We start from the raw sequence: 20,418 nt of genomic DNA on the forward strand, positions 1-20,418 counted from the left end.
CAAACCCCCTAGTTTCTAATCTTGCATCCTCTTCCATTCCTGACAATCCTCCGAGGCGCCTGAAAAGAAGATGGCCACGAGACCAGCTAATTTAATGTAAAATGCCATTAGAGTGCTACCAATGGGTAATTTCTCTACACGCTTCTAACACTCCAATTTAACTTAGATCAGATTTACTAAATGTATTATAATGTACAGTTGTAAATAGCAATAAATAAATATTAAAAAAAAAAAAGAATTTACTTCATTAATAAATTTGAGATAGCATAGAAAATAATCAATGCCATTTCATTGAAATAAAAAATTATCAAAATATGAAATTATTATCTATGTAGTGTAAAAAATAAATAAGTAATTTAATAATTATTAATTATTTAAAAAAATTAATTAATTACATCATAAAAATTGTATGTTTGTTATTAACTTGGATTATTTTGTCACAGCAAGCATCAGAGGGGACCATAACTTTTAAACTGGTGCCGGCGGATGGAAGATCTGGTTGTAGGGAGAGTAAGGTGAGAGTTAGGGCTCACTTCGACTACTGTGCCTCTGCTGATCCTTACATCCCATGTAAAGAAGCGGGCCTCGACTTTCTTAAAGGAGATATTCTTCATATCGTCAGCCAGGATGATGCTTATTGGTTAGTAAATTTATAATTAGTATATGTTATAAGATGATAGAATTGCATTTATTCTTCGCTTTTTAAAAAGTTAAAAAAAAAATTTTCTGCTATATGTGAAACGGTTTTTATAATGCTTTTAAACTTGTTTCATACAATCGAAAATATTTTAACTAATCTACATGAAACTTAGATGGTGTTCAGAACCGTCTAACTACACAAAATGATATAAACAAGACCTTCTTAAACAAATTAAAACCAAAACAATAAAATTAAATGTTTGAAAAATTTTTCTTTCTTTTTTTTTTTTATTTTATTTTTTATTTTTTTTTTCTTGACTCCTAGGACGCATTGGCAAGAACCCTTACACGTGTGTCTAATATTTTTTGACAGTGTCACTAAATAAATTTGATTGAAATCAGTTATCCCATGTCCGTAGCCTCTCCTTGTTAATCTGAGTATAGTGATGACCGGAATGTTCAGTAGTGCCTTGAAATGGTCAATAGGAAACAGACACAGTATAAATAAACCAGATAAACACTTGTATTCAACTTGTAACAAATGGATCCCTAAAATATTATTAAAAACTCAAACGTCAAAGGAGTAGACCGAAACATTAGTGGGAGGATTGCATTAAGACTGATTAAGTTACTGGACAGATGTGTGTAGAGAACATCTGGTGGTATCGGCATGCTTTATTATTATTACTTTTATAAAAAAAATTTACTTGCATTTGTTATTACATAGGTGGCAGGCTAGAAAAGAAGGTGATAGAAATATGAGAGCTGGTCTCATCCCTAGCCGTGCGCTTCAAGAAAGGAGAATCCTCCATGAAAGGCAGCAGGAAGATAAAACAGACAGTGAAGGTACCAACTTAGGTATTATTTAAGATATTTATTGGTTATGTTATTATGTGTTTAGTTTTTTTGTAGTACAATACGAATTAGTTGTTTAATTGTTTAAAAATATATGAGTTTTATGGTAGAATAAATGTATTTATTTGTTTCTAAGGCATTGAAAATAATTTTATTTATTTAGCATAAAATTTTCTGTGAGTATGTTTAGCTACTTTAAAGATTTCCACTTACAGTTTTCATGAAAAGAAAATGATTTATGTGACACTTTTTTTTTTTTTGTGATTTTTATATTTTGGCTCTATATCAGTTTGTTTTATTGGAACTTAATAAAATTTATTCTAACCATTAGTTTTCCTGATTATTAGTGAACCTAGTGGTTTAGTGAACCTTGGTGGTTGGTTCACTTTTTTTTTTTTTGTTCCAAAATTAGAAATAATTATTAATTTTTTTGTTCTTATGAGGAACTTTAACAAAAGGTGTCATGTTTACCAATTCGTACTGTAAAAATTGGTTACTTTGCAACAGGTTTTCAAATGTTTTTGATAATCTGCATTTTTGATCCACTTACAGGAGTCAGAAATTTATTTCTTAGCTTCCTTAGAGTATAAGTGAAAGAAAAAACACTAGTTTACGTTGTATTGATGTCTATGAATTTAATTTTTTTTTTTATTAATGGAGCAAATTTTATGGGTTGGGTATATAGATAGACATCATGTGATTTTATATAATTAATTATATACCTGGGAATCAATAGCTGGTACAATTTAAAGCTATTATGTTTGAAGAAAAGAACCTACCTGTATAATACTTAAAAAATTTGAAATAATTAAAAGAAGGAGGACGTTGTTTCTTTTTTCAAAATTAATATACATTTTCTCTGGTAAAATTTTTAAATTAAATAATAAACAATATAACAGAATAGAAATGTTTATTTAATATGAATCTAGACAACAAAAAAATGCAAATTAGATATATTAATCAGTAATAGCTGTAAAGAACTCATTTTGATCTCTAATTGTTGAAAATGTTATCAACCTTAAAAAAGAATAGTTTTGTTATTGAGTAGATATTTATTTATTTACAGTTGATAAAAGTTCGAAGATCTAGTTTAAAATCTGAAATATTGTTCTAGTTTCTACTATACCAAACTTTATAAATAACCAATGAAGGATTTTGGTATTATTGAATGTATAGTATTAAAATTTAATTATTCATGATCTACAGAGTTTTCCTAATATAAATTCCAAATATTTTTTATTATTGAACTACTAATTGAATTGAACTACTACGAACTAATATTTTCTTTGTGAAAAATCAAAAATAAATTTGACAATATTTTGTATATTTTTTATTTTTAAACTTTATGTTCTCACGCAAGTAAACATAATGAAACATTTGATTATAATTAGTTTGATTTGAATCGTCATTTTTATTGAATGTTGAAAGTAAAGTACGTATCGTCGCTTAGAGCATGATATGTCAAAGTAAAAAAAAAAAAATTATACCATTCAAAAAAAAAATCAACGCATCATTCTGAAGACAGTTCAAGAAAGGTTCTGATTGGATGATTCTGTTTTGTTCTTTTTATTTAGAAATTAAGTTATTTATTTATAAAACTGATTTCTGTTCCTTTTTCACCACACCTCTGACCATCTCATTCAGTGTAACGGTCAATTATTTTTATGTATAAAAAAATTACATACGCATCCTACCAAAATTTGATTGAGATAAAATGTTATTAAAATGATGTATTGATTTCTTTTTAATCAGAGATATCACAGCTTAAGTGACGAAAACATAATTCTATTTCTTTCATTTTTTGTGTTTTTTTTATATTTATCCCTCCTTAACAGAAACCTCTACTCTATAACGGACAGAATTATCTTCCCCATCGGTATCCGTTATGTAGAGATTTCACTGTATTGCTAAAAAATTATCATTTTTTAATGTCTCGAAATAATTGATAATTTAAATAATAATTTTAAGCATGAAATGATAGCTCTCTTATCTGATAGTAAATAAAAAATATATTCTTTTTACAGTGAATAATCATATATTTTTCATCTCTCACTCTGGTAATTGTATACCACCCTGTCTTCTTTTTTTCACTTGGTAAAACTGAAACTGGACAGCACTTGGAAACTGTTTGTTCTTATAGAAAATTAATTTTTGTTTTTCGTTAACTGACTGATGTTTTTCTATTAATATTGTGCAAAGCTTTTATTCTTTAATTGCGCTGTCATTTTGTTTATCTTTTAGCTGATTAGGCCTAATAATATCACTTGTGAATATTGAAAATAAGAAGTGTAAATAGCTTACTAGGGTTTTTTTTATAACACCTTCAACTATTTAATGCTGAAATAAAAAAATAAAAAATGATTTAATTTTTCAAATGACCTCCCATTTACTCATTATACAGGAAACCCCTGAGTAAAGAGAGAAAATTTTTAGAAAAATTGATATTATTTTCAAAATTCACTACTGATATCAAGGCCCCATAAAAAATTTAGTGCATGATTATTTTTCTATCATTTTATTCTTTATTTGCACGTTAAGTTGTGTTTTGGATCATTTTTATTAGATTTTTAATTTTTTATCTATGTACTACTATATTTGCCATGTCATAAGTTGTGAAAATCAAAAACAATTTGAATTTAGACAGTGAAATTTATTTATATAGCATGTCTTGTATATAAATAATTAAATAAAAATTAATGTAGTAATTATGAGAACCCCTGCAATCCATGAAAGGTTGTGGGTTCAGTACTTGGTAAGGAAGCACTGTTTTTAGAACAACGGTTATACAAGGAGGTGATTTTTTTAATATCACGCTCAACCACCAGGTTTTCCCCAATTAAAGGTATCCACTTTATGAGGCTGAGTGGACCTCAGGAGAGCTCAATAACCCACCGAGTTCATCTACAATGTTACAGAAAAGAATTATCTGCCCTGCCGGACTCGAACCCGAGTCCTTGGAGTTAGTAGCATTCCGCCTTATCATAGTACTACTGGGTTCCCCAAATGAAAATTAAATTATTCAAAATAGCCTATTGTCTGTACTCAGGCTTGTACTGTAGAGTACGCAAATTGTTGACTGCTTTCATGCTAGGAAGAAAATATTAGGTTGGAGAAAAAGAAATCCAATATTTATTCAGTAGATAGACACTACAGCAGGCTGTAGTGATCGATATCTTGTAAAGTATCGATCAAACAATTTCAGATTTATGCTAGTAGTCAAGGTGACATTTCACACTAAAAAAATTCATTTGCTGTGTTTTTGTTTGGTACATTCAGTTGTGAGTTACAGGGTGTTAAAGATGGAAGTCAACAAAGAGAAAATTTGATATATTTTACAGTTTTTCTTTGACAAAGGCGAAAATGCAAGCTAGACAGCTGAAATTTTGAATGGTGTTTATGATCCCGATACTGTAACAACTAATTAGAAGCAATTTTGGTCTCGTCGATTCTGTTCGGGTATTTTTGATATTAAAGATGCACCTTGCACTGGCAGGCCCGTCGTCAAAAATGTTGATACAATCACAGAAATAATCGAATTTGACCAGGATGGTAGTAGTCGTGACCAGCATCGCTCAGGAGCTAAACATTGACCATAAAATAATTTTAAGCCATTTGCATATAGTTTTGCCACACCAATTATCACCAAAAACAGGATGGATCAAATTTCCATCTGCGAAGCCTTGGCCAAACGGAATGAAATCGACCCATTTCTTAAATAGATGGTGACTGGGGATGAGAAATGGATCACATACGACAACATTGTGCGAAAACGATCATATTCAAAACAAGGTAAAGCAGCTCAAACGTTGGCCAGACCAGGACTAACGGCCAGGAAGGTTCTGATGTGCATTGAGTAGGACTGAAAAGGAATCATTTATTATGAGTTGTTTCCATATGACCAAACACTTAATTCGGATCTTTATTTTCAACAACTGGACTGTTTGAAGCTAGCGATTGCCTAGAAACAGCCAGAATTAGCCAACAGAAGAGGTGTTGTGTTCCATCAAGACAACGCCAGGCTACATACGTCTATAGTGACTTGTCAGAAACTCCAGGAGTTTGGTTGGGAAATTTTTATGCATCCACCATATTGTCCGGACCTGACACCAAGTGTTTATCATATTTTTCTTGCATTATTTAAAGAGAGTTCCATTTGGTCCAAAATTTTATTGCCATGTGAAAGTTTTTTACATATTTTTCTTTTTTTATTATTATTTCAATTTTTTTTTTTATTACCAAATTATTGAATTGGAGAATTTTTTTTGAATACAGAAATTTATTTTTTCCTTAACTTGCTACTATCGATTTCTTTTGTTATTATTTTAAAACCATAGCAGTGTTTTTTCTCTTCTCTTTTTTTAATAATGTAAGGTTAAAGTAAATAATTAAACATTAACCGTGATAACAGATCATTATTAATATAGACCAAAACCACAGGTAGTTGGCGGTCAGGCCCTTGGCACATTGCAGCATGTAGTTTGCTTTGCATCTTCCTTATAGTGGGAGTCTCACTGTATCCTTAATGTTAAAAAGAATTGTTTTTTTGTAAATTAACATTATTGTTTGTAACTTAAATTAATGTAATTTAAATTTACTTTTATAAAATGCGAAGATGTTAATTGTTCAATAGAAGAAAAAGACAAAAATATTATACTGAACTACATGAAAAAAATGATTAGATAAAATTGCCATACCCAGTAAATATAATTGCAATGTATAAGTTGGCCATATAAGGTTATAGAGCATATAGTAACAAGTGGATCTCTATAATGTTAATATTTTAAGGGGTAGACTGAAATGTAGGTGGGAGGATTGAGTTAAAACTGATTTAGTAGAATTAGGTTTGGATAGGCATCACTGGAAGGATGTATATAGAGAGCGATTGGTGGCATCGGCATCGAACCTTCAGGTTTGTTGGTTAGGCCTTTATTATTATTATTATTCTCCTACTACTGTATTTCAGAGAAATTCTTCCTTGATACTTTTTATCAAATCACCGCTCCAAAACATACCAAGAACTGAACTGCTTGTTCTCTGATTCAAGACTAATGATGATGTCACCATCTATATTAGTTAATAATTGAATGTATTTTTTAACCAATTTGTAATTAACTGTAAAATTATAGTCATTATGTATAATGACTTGTCAATATGATATGAAACCTAAAATTTACCATATTGTCCATTTTCCATGGGAATTATTCATATTAACCAAACACTATGCATAGTCTCCAAATTATTTACTTTGACCGATAAATATTTAAAGCACTACTAATATATAGATAATGATGCTACAGCATGAATTTTTTGTTTTTGTTTTTACTGTTATACCTGCTGTATATATGTTTTGCATGTTATCCTTGTTGCTGTTGAGTTGATTACGTAGAGACTAAAGACAGAGTGGTTTGCAGAGGGCGAAATATGCACTGGAGTGAAGTGCGTAGGAGCTGAGCGGCTCCTTCCGTCCCCCTGTTCCTCAACATCGCACTGCTCCAGGCCTCCAAAAATTAAAAAGATCCTTTATGATCTGACAGAAGCGGATGACTTCATGCGCGAGGAAGTGGCAACGTATGAAGAAGTGGCAAAGCTGTACCCTCGTCCGGGTCTCTACAGGCCGCTGGCTCTCGTCGGACCACCTGGTGTTGGGCGTAATGAACTCAAGCGGAGGTTGATTTCCACGGATCCCAGTAAATATAGATCTCCTGTTCCATGTAAGTATTACAATTAATATATATTATAATGTGTTGTTATTGATCACTGATATCAAATGAGGAGAAGATGGTCCAGTTCCCATCAGTGGAGAACATGAATAAGTTAAACTAATTTTAGTAGTGCCAATGTTACAATCTTATTTTCAGGCTTTCATAAGGTCTAAGTAAAAGACTAGATAACAACCACAATAAATAAAAACAGAATAACTATAACAAATTAGTTTACTTGCTATTTAATTTAACGATATTATGATTGAAAATACATTTAAAACATAACAAAACTATTTATTAAAAAAGGGGATATTACTATATATAATCATGTTTCTAGTCCATTAGTTTTTTAATAACTCTCTTACTACTTATTAAGACGAGTATATCATTTTTTTTTTCTGTATTTGTTATTGCTTACCTCTTGCATTAAATCTTTCAGCAATTATATTCAATGATTAAACTATGTAAGAAAGTAAAATTTTGAGTACTTAAAAATTATTTAATTTTAATAATTAAAAATGCTTTAATTAATCTTGTTTTTATTTCTTCTTATGAATATTTTGGAATATATCAGAATACTTTTTCTATCTAGTTACAACCAGAAGTATTCGACCTGGAGAAATAGAAGGAAAAGATTACTACTTTGTCTCGCGAGAAGTTATGGAAGAGGATGTCGCTGCTGGAAAATTCATCGAATATGGAGAATATAAAGGAAATTTATATGGAACTTCTGTTGAAAGTGTACTGTCTTTAATTAATGCAGGTTACGTCTGTATTCTTAGTCCACATTATCAGGTGTGTATTAAATAAAAATAAGTTAAATTACAATATTCTCTATTCTTTTTATAAAATTAAATATTTTTTTTTTTTTACAAGTTATCAATTAAAATGCATTTTATAACAAGTGAGTTCCTTTTTTTATTTAAGGCTTTGAAGATGATTCGTACAGCACAAATCAAGCCTTACATTATTTACATTAAACCGCCTTTGTTTGATACGCTCAAGGAAACTCGCACTGCCGCATACGCTAGATCTACTTTTGATAAAGAAAATTCAAGAGGTTTCACGGTAATTATATTGTTATATTTACGATTTATTAAAATAATTATAAGGATTTTTAACTGTTTTCATTATTCTCAGATCTAAAATATATTTTTGATGAAGACAAAGTTTGAAGGACTAGATTAAATATTAACTAGATATGATAATTTTATTTTAAATTATTGTCTTCCTCTCAGGGTGGGTTCTCTAGACAATCAGAACACAATTACACTTAAATTAATTAATGGCTACTTTTACGATCTGTTTAATCCTAGGTTGAGAAAATTAACCAATCATATTATCTTTTTTGGTGACTGTTGATTTTTTATGTCTTCTTATAAAAATTCTTCCACTGACAGTAGACCAAGGGTGGTAAGGACTACCTGCTTCCCGGACACATTCGCTCTCCCACCATCCAAGCAAACAAATGTTTTTTCCTTTGTCCGTTACCAACCATCAATAGTCGATATAACCATTTTGATTTACTTGCAAATAATTTCTGATATAGATTCTTTTTCTTCTCTTCTTTCTTAAGTTTACTGTGAATAATAATCATTTACATATATGTGTATATATATATGTGTGTGTGTGTTTAATATATATATATATATATATATATATATATATATTTATTATTATTTTTTTATTTTTTATTTTAGGATGATGAATTAAGAGAAATGATTCATCGTGGCAGACGGATAGAATTCATGTTTTCACACTTTTTTGATGAAGAAATCATCAATGCTGATTTATCTTCTGCATTTGAATCTCTTGTTAGAATAGCTATATCAGTCGAAACAGAACCTCAGTGGGTACCTGCCTCATGGGTTCAGTGATCCTTGAGGTAAAATCATTTTTAACTATTAACCTTATATTTAGCAGTACTTATATTTAGCACAACTAATAATTTAAATCCTTATTAATCAATATAATCATTATAAAAATATTAAAAAATCTGTACTGCTACACTCCATGAAGGGTCAGGGGTTCAGTACTTTGTAAGGAGGAATTGTTTCTAGACCAATGGTTCTGCATGGTTACAGTAACAGAATAAATAATTATCTGCCACAGCTAGATTCGAACAATGACTTAACACTGAGCCAACCCGCTCTCATAAATGATACTATATTATTATTAATTATCAATTTCAGTCAACACTATTGGATCATAAACACTCTAAAATGGGTACTCTTTAATTGAAGAAAACCAGAAAACTGGAGGTTGAGCGTGACCTTGAACAAGTTGCCTCCTTGCACAACCATTTTTCAAGAAACAGTACTTCTTTAGAAAGTATTGAACCCCTGACCCTTCATTGGCTGTAGTACAGGTTTTTCTAGATTTGTTTGGAAAAAAAAAAACTTATATTAAGTTATTATTTGTAATTTTTAAATATTAATGATAATTTTCCTCTACTTATAAATTTATCTAAGATATGGCTAAATGGGAAAATATTTTTATAATGTTTTATTGGCCAAAATATGGTATTATGTCCTGGGCGTTTTTACTTTTACTTACCTGTTTATATATAGTATGGGGAAGTATTGTGATTTTGAATTCCAGTTTTTTTACAGTAGTACACGTTTTGAGGTCCCGTGAGTAAAAATAAATGAGTTTCATAAAATGGTATGGATGTGTGCATAGTAGGCATAGCTCACAAAATGAAAATAGTACAAAACTGAAAGTACATATTTAATATCTTCCTATAAAGTGCGGTTAATTTGAAAAATAAAAATTTACAGTTTCATTTTTAGCCAAATTAACAATGAATAAATAAAAAATACTTCTTCTTCTTCTTTTACTGGCACTAAAGGTGCATGAGGCTGCTCTAGGCCTGCTCAACGGCCGCCAACCATCTTTCTCTATCTTCTGTAAGGGTAACTGGGATCCTCAGTTGTCACAGCATCCTTCCATCGGCCCTTCGGCCTACCATGTTGCCGCACACCATCCGGAACATAACTGTACAGTTTATGAGCCACTCTTTCCTCGCTCATCCTCATTACATGGCCAAGCCATTTAAGCCTCTTTATCCTTATGTACGAGGAGATGCTACATTCCTTATAGAGCCCAAAAAGTTCACCATTTTTCTTTCTTTGCCAATTACCATTCTCGCATACGGGCCCAAAGATTCTCCTCAGAATTACTCTTTCAAACCTGTCTAGCAGGGTAATGCTTTTATTGCTTAGGGTCCAAGTTTCTACACTGTATGTGACGACTGGCCTTATCAACATTTTGTACAGGGTGAACTTACAATAGAGAAATAACCTCTATTTCCAGCAACAATTCTGCTTCTAACTTCTTCTTCTTCATCCTGGTTCTCATTCATAATAGAGCTAAGGTAAGAAAAACTTCTTACCACTTCGAAATTATAGGGGCTTGTCCAGAGGCTTCTTATCCAACAGCATAATCTTGGTTTTTCCCTATTAATATGCAGACCCATCCTTATTGGTTCAACATCCATCGCATCGAAAGTAGTCCTTATGCTCTGCAGGGTTCTACCGATGATGATGACGAAAATAAATAATACTAAAGAAGTTTATGAATAACTAAAACATCTGATATCTGATTCAAAGAGGAAAATTCAAGATTGCCCGATCTTTTCTGATTGTATTATGGCTTTATCCTTTATTAAACTGTTATATTCTATGTTTTTATATGTAATTAGTGAGATATTTAAAATAAAACATTTTTTTTTTAATTTCTTCGGTTTGTAAAAGCTTAACATCTATTGTGAATTATATGAATTTCATCAGCCATAAAATATAAATTTACAAAATTAAAATACAATTGATCAAGACCATTTAAATAAGCTGATTATTATTTTTTTATATGTAATTAGTGAGGTATTTAAAATAAAACATTGTTTTTTTTTTAAATTTCTTCGGTTTGTAAAAGCTTGCATCTATTGTGAATTATATGAATTTCATCAGGAATAAAATATAAATGTACAAAATAAAAATAAAATTGATCAAGACCATTTAAATACGCTGATTATTATTTTGTTTTTATATGTAATTAGTGAGGTATTTAAACTAAAACATTGTTTTTTGTTTTTTTTAAATTTCTTCGGTTTGTAAAAGCTTGCATTTATTGTGGATTTTATGAATTTCTTCAGGAATAAAATATAAATGTACAAAATAAAAATAAAATTGATCAAGACCATTTAAATACGCTGATTATTATTTTGTTTTTATATGTAATTAGTGAGGTATTTAAACTAAAACATTGTTTTTTTTTTAATTTCTTCGGTTTGTAAAAGCTTGCATCTATTGTGGATTTTATGAATTTCTTCAGGAATAAAATATGAATGTACAAAATAAAAATAAAATTGATCAAGACCATTTAAATACGCTGATTATTATTTTGTTTTTTTCTAGAGATTTAGAAGATGGTGTCAGGTCATCAGGCTAGTCGTGGAATTCCCTACAGTTCAGAAATGGATAGTATCAGTTACAGTGTTCTAAGGTTTTGGTATAGTTTTGCATTAAATTATGCTTAAGCCGTTTTTCCAGATGTCGAAGAGATTCTTGGTGATGTTATTTTCATTTTGGAGGCTATAAGCTTTGCGAATGGAACTCACTTTTCCTAAAACAGTACAATATTAAAAAAAAAAGAAAAAAAAAAGCTGGTAGAAGTAAACAAATAAACTTTTTATAGCATTTCACTAGAATAATTATATTTGATCTTTTCAGCTAAATAATTTACAAATTAAAATTAACAAATATTTTGTTATGAATTATGTTTCTGGATAAGAAAAATATTCAATTTTAAACTGGCTTGGATACATGCTTTTATATGTTATTGGACTTTATTGTTGAATGGTTTCTTTTTGAGATAAATATTTTTGCTGAGTTAATTGTTTCGACAATGTTGATAAAGATATTACTTATATGGTTTAAATTTAAATAAGGTTTATTATATGCTTACATCCATATGGGATGATATTTATTTATTGTATATGTTTCATCTGTATTAAAAATATTCTAGTATCTTTTAACTAAAAGAAAAGATTAAGAACTTATTAAAATAAGTTAATAGTGACTCGATTCAGGCATTTTATAAGCTGTTTATGAACTTTTATGAAAATTGAGTTGTAAACTACGTAGGACAATCAACATTTTTTCTATATGACAATTATTTTGATAATATCATTCGTTGACAAGTTTGATATCTTCTTGAGGTGGCTGGTTATGTGCATGCATCTTTTACAGGTCCTTACAAAAAAAAAGTTAAAAGAAATTGAATTGAAATTATGCTTACGTTAATTGAATTTATCGAATTCAAATAAAATTAAAGCTATTTAATTAAAAAATATTGTTAATTATTTTAATTTCATATTATACAGTGTTAATACTTTAATTTAATCTGTTTGAATCAATTATCTTATTATCTACATTTTTCTTCTTACTATTAAATCTGAAATCAAGGTTATTTTTTTTTGTTTATCTGAGGCACTGTTTTCCTCCTTTGAAACTGAAAATTGTCATTTAAGTGTATATATATTGAGATTTAATCAAGTAGAATACCATTTATATTTCTCTAACATATGATAAAGTGTGCGGCAGTGGCACCTGAATGTGTGATCCCTCTAGCTTTATAAAAGAAAATACAATTACTTTATGGTTATAAAATGGATTATAAAATATTTGTTTGAGATAGAGTATATCAACAGAAATACAGTGTGCAGTCTCCTCTGAACTAGGCTGGGATAACCCCAAAGTTTTCACATTTCAGTTGTGGTCCAGTAGAAGTTCTGTTGAACCACAGGAAGATGGACCTCCATATGCAGCTATGTAGGTCGGCATATTACCATATGTTTTGTCCCAAATATTTAAATCAGCCCCTTTATCAATCAAGAATTTAACAATATCATCCCAATCCGAGGCTGAGGCCTTGCAGAGTGGGGTTTTATCATCATTACTCTTAACATTGTTATCAAAAACATTCTCGAAGAAAAGTTTCACTAAATGAAAATATCCTTCCGCAGCTGTAATGTGGATCTGGGGCACTGTTTTCCTCTTTTAAAACTGAAAATTGTCATTTCTACTGTACATTTTTTAAGGTACAATCAAGAGGAATACAACTTATCTTTCTCTGGCTTATGATAAAGTGTGTGGTAGTGGGACATAAGTGCGTGATCCCTCTAGCTTTATAAAAGAAAATACAATTACTTTAGGGTTATAAAATGAATTACAAAATATTCGTTTTAGATAGAGTATATCAACAGTAATGGATTTCCTTGATTTTCACTGATGCAGTCCTTAAAGACTCTGAACTGGACTAGGATAATTCCATAGTTAATGGATTTCAGTTGTGCTCCTGTGTAAGTTCTGTTTAAGTGCGAGAATTTTTCACAACTCCTAGTTTAAAATTAAAAAAAAAGTTAATTTCATTTCCAACAAAACCATTCTCAACAAAAAGTATCTCTAAATTAAAATTGCCTTCTGCTGCTTTAATGTGGATCGGTTATTCTTAGTTTGTGATCTTATTTCAGCAACTTTGCTCATTAATAGCCTTACGGTCTTCCTAAGTCCGCAATGTTATGCTTCATACATTGGTATCTTATAAGTCATAGAACAGATCTGTGGCTTAAGAAAAGAAATGAATCTCCACTATAGATGAAAATTTGTACTAGTTTGTTTAAGTAAAAAAAAAATTTTTAAGAATGTTGTCTTTAGCTAAATGAATCCTTAACTTTATTCTTTGAAATAGTTACTTCTAAAACATAGAAATATATGATTCTAAGTGATGGATTAACCTGAATTTAATTTTTTTTTTAAGTGCACATTATAAACAGCCACCTCATTTAAGGATAGATAATTTAATGTATTTTATTTATTTAAATCTCATTTCGAGCATTTATTGAATTATCAATTTCTAGTCATTCTTTGACAAAGAAAATTCTTTCCATGCCTTTAACTTATTTTCCATTCTTATTTAATATTTATTAAGAAAACTATTTCTGTTATTATAAGTACTTATTTAGTGGCATATTATGTGCTCTCTTTTTATTAATTTATTTATCCACCTCTGTAAATTTATACTAGTCTATTTATGTATTATTTTTTATTTTTAAATATCTTTTGACTTTCATGCTCTGGGGTATATTTGTTGGTCAAAGTGATCTCCATTGTTCCAGGAATGGGAAATTCATAATTGTCTTTGCCAGTGTATTTTCTAAACAAATGAACTGAACCCTCAATATACTGAAGAACTAATTATAAAACTCTTATTTTAAATATTTTTTATTTACAGCTTAAAAAATATTGAGTGCTATTTACTCTCCTTTCAATGAGTTTTTAGTAAATTGGTGCTATCAGAAGGATGGAGAAGATAGTTATCGTTTCGGATTTAGTATCTGTCAGATTTATTCAATATTCTAGTTACCTTTATGTGGTTATTACATGCTTTATGAATATTTATATGAAATAATTATTATAATTTTTTAAGCATTAGCTGATTAAATCAGCAGATATAAGACCAGATGTTCATGGAACTAAGGACAGAATGATCCTTATCAGTTGAAATTATGGAACACTATCTCTAAGATATACTATTTAATTTATTTGTATTGTAAGCATTTATTATTTTTTTTTTTTAACCTCTTCTGTATTTTTTTATTCAGTATGCTTCATTTTATCATATTATAATCACATCTCTTAGAGGTTGTTTCAGAGTTAAGTTTCCTAACTGAAAATTTGAATTAAAGATCTCAAAACAAGAATAAAATTTCCTACAAAAGTGTTTCTGCTAATTCTTTGTTTAGGAGTTATTCATGTCTAAAAATTTTCATTGTTATGAAATATTTAGGTTGTAATAAATCAATTGATATGTGTTCCTACTACTTTATTAATGAAATGTAAATATTAGCATTCATATCAAATGTTGTTTGAAGTAATTACCTTGAGCATTTAGACAGGCTCGGCATCTTTCTTCCTCAGCAGCAGTGGCTAAACGGGGATCGATATTTCTTATTGTCACTTTCTCCAGATCCAAGACCACTGGATTTCTTTGTTTGAGGTGGAGTTAACAAAAAAAACTATGCAAGCCTGGTCAATGATCTTAATTCTTTACAAAGAACAATTGAAACCTGCAAAACAATAACTTATATCCAGTATCATTCCGCTACTGCTGCTATGGTAGAAAGATGCCGAGCTCAAGGTAATTTCTTAGAACAATATTCAATCTGAATGTTAATGTTTACATTACATCAATAAAGTAGTTGGAACACATATCAATTTATTCATTATGACTGAAATAAAGCATTAATGGACATACTTTCACAGGAAATTCTTTTCTTTTTTTGAAATCCTTAATTCATATTTTCAGTTAGGAAACAACACTGAAACAGCCTGTATAAAGATGATCTAATAATTAAACATGGTTCTCCAGGAATTAAATATAATAAAATTATCTACTCATTTATTAAGGTTCAATCATATGGAGATAAAAGTTTCTAACATTTTCATTAATTTCCATGTATTTTTATTTAAAATACCAAATGTTCTAATTTTCCCATCCCTGCTACCTTGATCATAGATCTTTAGACCAACGTATCTTAATATATTTAAATAGGGTATTATGTGTAAGCAAAATGTGTAGGTAATAGAGGTTGTATTATGTATTTCTCCCGTGGGTTCTCTAAAAAAAAAAAAAGAAAGAAAAGGAAGAAGAATACAAATTTTTACTCTAAAATACAAAAAAAGGTAAATTTCAGAATCTCAGGTATTAGCTGTACGAGAGCATTATATAACTTTTATTATTCACAGAATATTTACGCTTATCAATTCTTGACATAATTATTATTATAATACCAAACAGTTTGTATGTTTATTTAAAATTATTGTAAGGATTCTATACATTTAATGTTTAATATTTGACGGATATCTATATTTCCGATCTTATTTATTTATGTATAAATTAAGCTATCCTTTGTCATGGGTGGAGCATGAGTATTAAACACTCTTGCATTTCCTGTAATTACAGTGCCTCAAATTATTAACTTTTCCATAATAAAATTATATATCCCTTTAAGAAATTAATATATTGCTATTTATCAAGAATCCCTTTTGTAATGTTATATTTAGTAACGTTTTTAGTGAGTAGTATTTCACGGTTACAAGAATAAAGAACAAAAAAAATGTTTTTCATAGAAACTAAGGAATTTTACCAAAAAAAAAAAAATTATACATACAAGCTCATGCTATGCCCACAGCTTTATTTAATTGTTATTGTACAATCTTAGTATATTGTGTGTTATGAGCTTTAATTGAACATTTTATCATGTTATCAAAACATGACGAGCATTATAATAGTGATAATAAAATTAGTTGTAGAAGGTGAATCTCAGTTTTGTAACCGAAGGTATATATATATTTTTTTTTTGTTCCATTTAAATTATATAATTATGGGGAATGTTGTAAATTAGTCGAGCAAATCCATGACATGTATTTATTATTATTTATTTTTGTAGAACCACGCAAAGTTCGTGTATCAGTATGCGGTATGCTAATGGGTGGAAATCTTACATAATTTTTCATCCAAGATTCAGATTTAAAATCGGTTTTATAAAATTTATTTATTTATTACTTTAGTGTTTAAAAATTTTTTTCTTTATTTTTTTTAGAAATCGTACTTTTCTAATTATCAATTTTTTTTTATTCCAATCATTGCGAGTGCTTTCCTTGGAGTTTGATTTCATTTGAGGAATATTACTGTTTTATTTATGTAAGATCCACTTATTGTCATCTCTGCTAAAATATTAATTTTTATTACTATTAATACTCAATAAGTAACATGACTTTAAAATATCAAAGAAAGTAATTTATTTATTTATTTTGTATCTTGCAGTTGTAATTGTTCAGGATTTTTTTTATTAGCTGTACTAATGTAAAATTACAACTCATGTAAGTTGTACTTATTTCGAGCCAGATTTCCACCAAACAGACTCATTGGAATGTTTGGTTTCTCTCATTGATAAAATTGAAAATGAAACTGTTAATCTGTTTAACTATATAGATAACCAAGTTTGGTTTTGTGTTGGTTTGTTCATATTAGTTACTTTTATAGCTAAAGGTAATTAAGTGAAAAAAAAAACTGAGGTATTGTAGATATCTTTGATATGGACTAACATTAATATTCATAATATTAATGGAATTTTTTTATAATAATGGTACAAATTTCTTTTATGCATTTTTTTTTTTTTTTTAGTTTTTAAAGTTTGTTTAGGGACTAGGGTGGTAGTTTTATGGGTGAATCCCTTTGAAATATCTCGTGAGGAAAGTGAATTGTAAAGGAAAAGGGCAAAGAAGTAATGTCTAAAAATAGATGGAATTAACTTTTAACTATTAATTAACTTGGTGTAGATGTGTAAAACACATCGTTTTGTCCGTTTGGTTGAAATTTGGTTCTAGAATATTATGAAAAGTATGTAATTTGTTTTATTTATATTAATAACATAATCAGTATTATGTTGTTGCTGTTTTATTTTTTAAATTAACATTTTGTTATGTGTCAATTTTTTTTTTTTCATAAAGTGGTTTAGAATTTACTGTAAAGATAATGGGTTTTAGTTTGTACGTTTCTCTGGTCAAAGATAAAGACTAATTATGTTAGACGAAATTAAGCATATTTTCAATTAATATATTTTAACTTGTCAATGGCTTGTCTGTTTTGATAATTTAGCAATTAATGATTTGTTATTTGTTAGTCTTGAAATAACTGTTGTATGTTACAAGTAATAATTGTTTTATTTAGGTAAAAGGAAAAAAAAAAAGAAGATGTTTCGTGTGCCTCGAAATTTTATTCATTTTGTTTTTCATCATTGTTAATGTATTTTTATTGTTATTTATAGTCATTATTCATTGTAGCATTTTTTGAATTTATTTAAATTTCTCTTACTCCTAGCTGACTTCCAGGGTAGGTTAGTTAAGAATGGTCGTTAAATTATCTAAATTTTACTTCTTACAATACTGATGAAAAATCTAACATTACCAATGCCAGGCCATAAAACCATTTGAGCGTAAGATCAGCCTTAAAGCATATGTACAGATTTTTTTCTCAGTCTCAAAGATCTCAAACATTCTCTCTGTGTTCGCATTATTATTGTAAGCATAAGTTTTTTATTTCATTTTTTAAATATTTTATATCTTAAGTTGATTTATCTTCTGTCACAATACCTTACTGTATACCGACATGTAATTTACAGCAAAATTATTGAGTATTTGAAAGGCTGGGATCTAAGCTGGACATTATTGCTCTCATGGCCTTCTTCTGTGTGCCTTCAATAAATAAATATAAAAAAAAAATCTTAATTTGAAATCTCTAGGATTTGAATGAATAAATCACATTTGTGATATATTGGCAGGAATAGTAATGTGTCAGTATTGTTATGGGTGATTATTTTATTCGGGTTAGGAATAAATAGAATTTAAATTGTTATTTAGTGAAAAAGCTAGGGCATTCGCTGTTATCTGCTAAAATAATATGTACCTACCTTGTGTTCAGTATTAAGTACATACAACTGATCTGTAATAATTAGTTTATTCCTGTTTTATTATCTTAGAAATGAAAACATTTACTGGTCCCATTGGTCATTTTGGCCTGTATATCTTCATTTGTTGAAATTATACAATGAATTGTATATTAACAATGTTACATTAGAAAATAAATGAACATTATTTTGTAAAAATAGAGCTGTTGAAATGTAATGGTCTCTTGTAATTTATTTATACTACACCTAGTCTCGCAATTTTGGTTACATAGATATAGGAGGGAATACATTTGAACAGGTAGGGAGGTTTAAGTATACATGTTCTATAGTAATTAGAAAAATTAGGAAATAAAATCAAGGTTAAAAGAAGGAAATTCTTGTTATTTTTAAATTTCAAAATTGCTTAGTTTGTGGCTTCTCTCTAAAAACTTGAAAATTACAATTAAAAAAACTATTATCCTTCTTATTGTTCTTTATAGATGCAAAACATGGCCTCTTACTCTAAAAGAAAAACACCACCTTAAGGTTTTTTAAAATTAAGTTATATGTAAAATATTCTGACCAAAAAAGGATAATTTAAGTGGAGAATTTAGAAGGCTACACAACACTGAACTTCACTAAGTAAATATAATTCAGGTTATAGCATTGCAGTGATAAAGATGAATATGTAAGGTTGTAGGGATTAGTTACGAGTGGATCCCTAAAATGTTCATAAACACTGAACAAACATCCCAGAAAAAGACCGAAGTGTATGTGAGAGGATTGTGTCAAGACTGATCTGGTAGATTTAGATGAGTTTCACTGTACAGATTTTGTAGAGAAGGATTGGTGGCATCAGCATTGAACCTTATTATTATTAAACCTAACTTAGTTAATGTTATTTTGTTATATAAATATCTTGTGGTGTCATTTTTACTTTTCCTTATTTATGAAATATGTAGTTGGGGAAAGTATCACAATCATAGAAAATTTTGAATACATCTTTTAAGGTCCCCTGATCCCAAATAACCTTGTCTCATAAAATGGTTTGTGTGTATGCGAATAGCCATGCTCAAAAGTGAAAGGTCGTGCAAAATTATGCATTTAATGTTAGTATATCCCTTGTGTGCTACAGAAACGTTTTGCTGAAATTGACTATCAGAGGGTCCTCTTTTTCTCATATATTTTACACTTCTTTACCATTTTCTTGGAAATGGCTCTAAAGATTTTGATGAAACAAGTTCTTGCTCTGTACAATTAAATGGTATTTAGAGCAGCTAGGTATTATTCTCATTGAAATAGTCTGACAGTTTTCAAGTGTGAATCTGGAGCTATGGTAATCTCTATATTCATTTAGTATTAATTTCTTTACAATGATTATAGTCAGTATTCGTAACTCCTACCTAAAAAAAAATGGTAGGTTATATTTTCACCTTTTATCTGTGTAACTGTTTTATCATCGACCAAAACTTTGAGATCCAAGCCATTCTTCATAAAGGTGCCTCTACTTGTTACAACAAATTTGCGCTTGTGCAAGCGTGTGGATGAGTTATTTGCATTGGATGGAACAAGTTGCCCTGAATTTGTGGTTGACATGTTGAGTGTTGGTTTTTGGGCACAAGAAGGGCACTTGTCCCTGCATCCACACGTTTGTGTTTAGTTAGCATTGTTTTAGCACCACCAAAAGATACATATATGCGATCTTCAAGTTTT

At 29.2% G+C, this 20,418-nt stretch overlaps 1 protein-coding gene across 6 annotated transcripts in view; it reads left to right on the top strand.

The window, feature by feature from the left end:
• The window catches only part of metro (membrane palmitoylated protein 7-like protein metro), a 27,879-nt gene extending 8,936 nt beyond the window's left edge, over positions 1-18,943 (top strand). For 2 of the 6 annotated variants that reach the window (XM_014418566.2, XM_014418568.3), the window contains 7 exons: positions 444-640; positions 1,367-1,497; positions 6,906-7,205; positions 7,789-7,991; positions 8,124-8,264; positions 8,897-9,081; positions 11,612-18,943. In XM_014418566.2, coding sequence (XP_014274052.1) covers positions 444-640; positions 1,367-1,497; positions 6,906-7,205; positions 7,789-7,991; positions 8,124-8,264; positions 8,897-9,073 — 1,149 coding nt within the window. In that variant the 3' untranslated portion in view covers positions 9,074-9,081; positions 11,612-18,943. The remainder of the gene's footprint in view (positions 1-443; positions 641-1,366; positions 1,498-6,905; positions 7,206-7,788; positions 7,992-8,123; positions 8,265-8,896; positions 9,082-11,611) is intronic. The other 4 variants (XM_014418570.3, XM_014418571.3, XM_014418567.2 and 1 more) reach the window with 3 other exon arrangements.
• The last annotated feature ends 1,475 nt before the right edge of the window (positions 18,944-20,418 follow it).

This window comes from Halyomorpha halys, unplaced genomic scaffold, assembly GCF_000696795.3.
Source record: "Halyomorpha halys isolate HHAL.00 unplaced genomic scaffold, Hhal_1.1 Scaffold201.1, whole genome shotgun sequence".
NCBI lineage: Eukaryota > Metazoa > Arthropoda > Insecta > Hemiptera > Pentatomidae > Halyomorpha > Halyomorpha halys.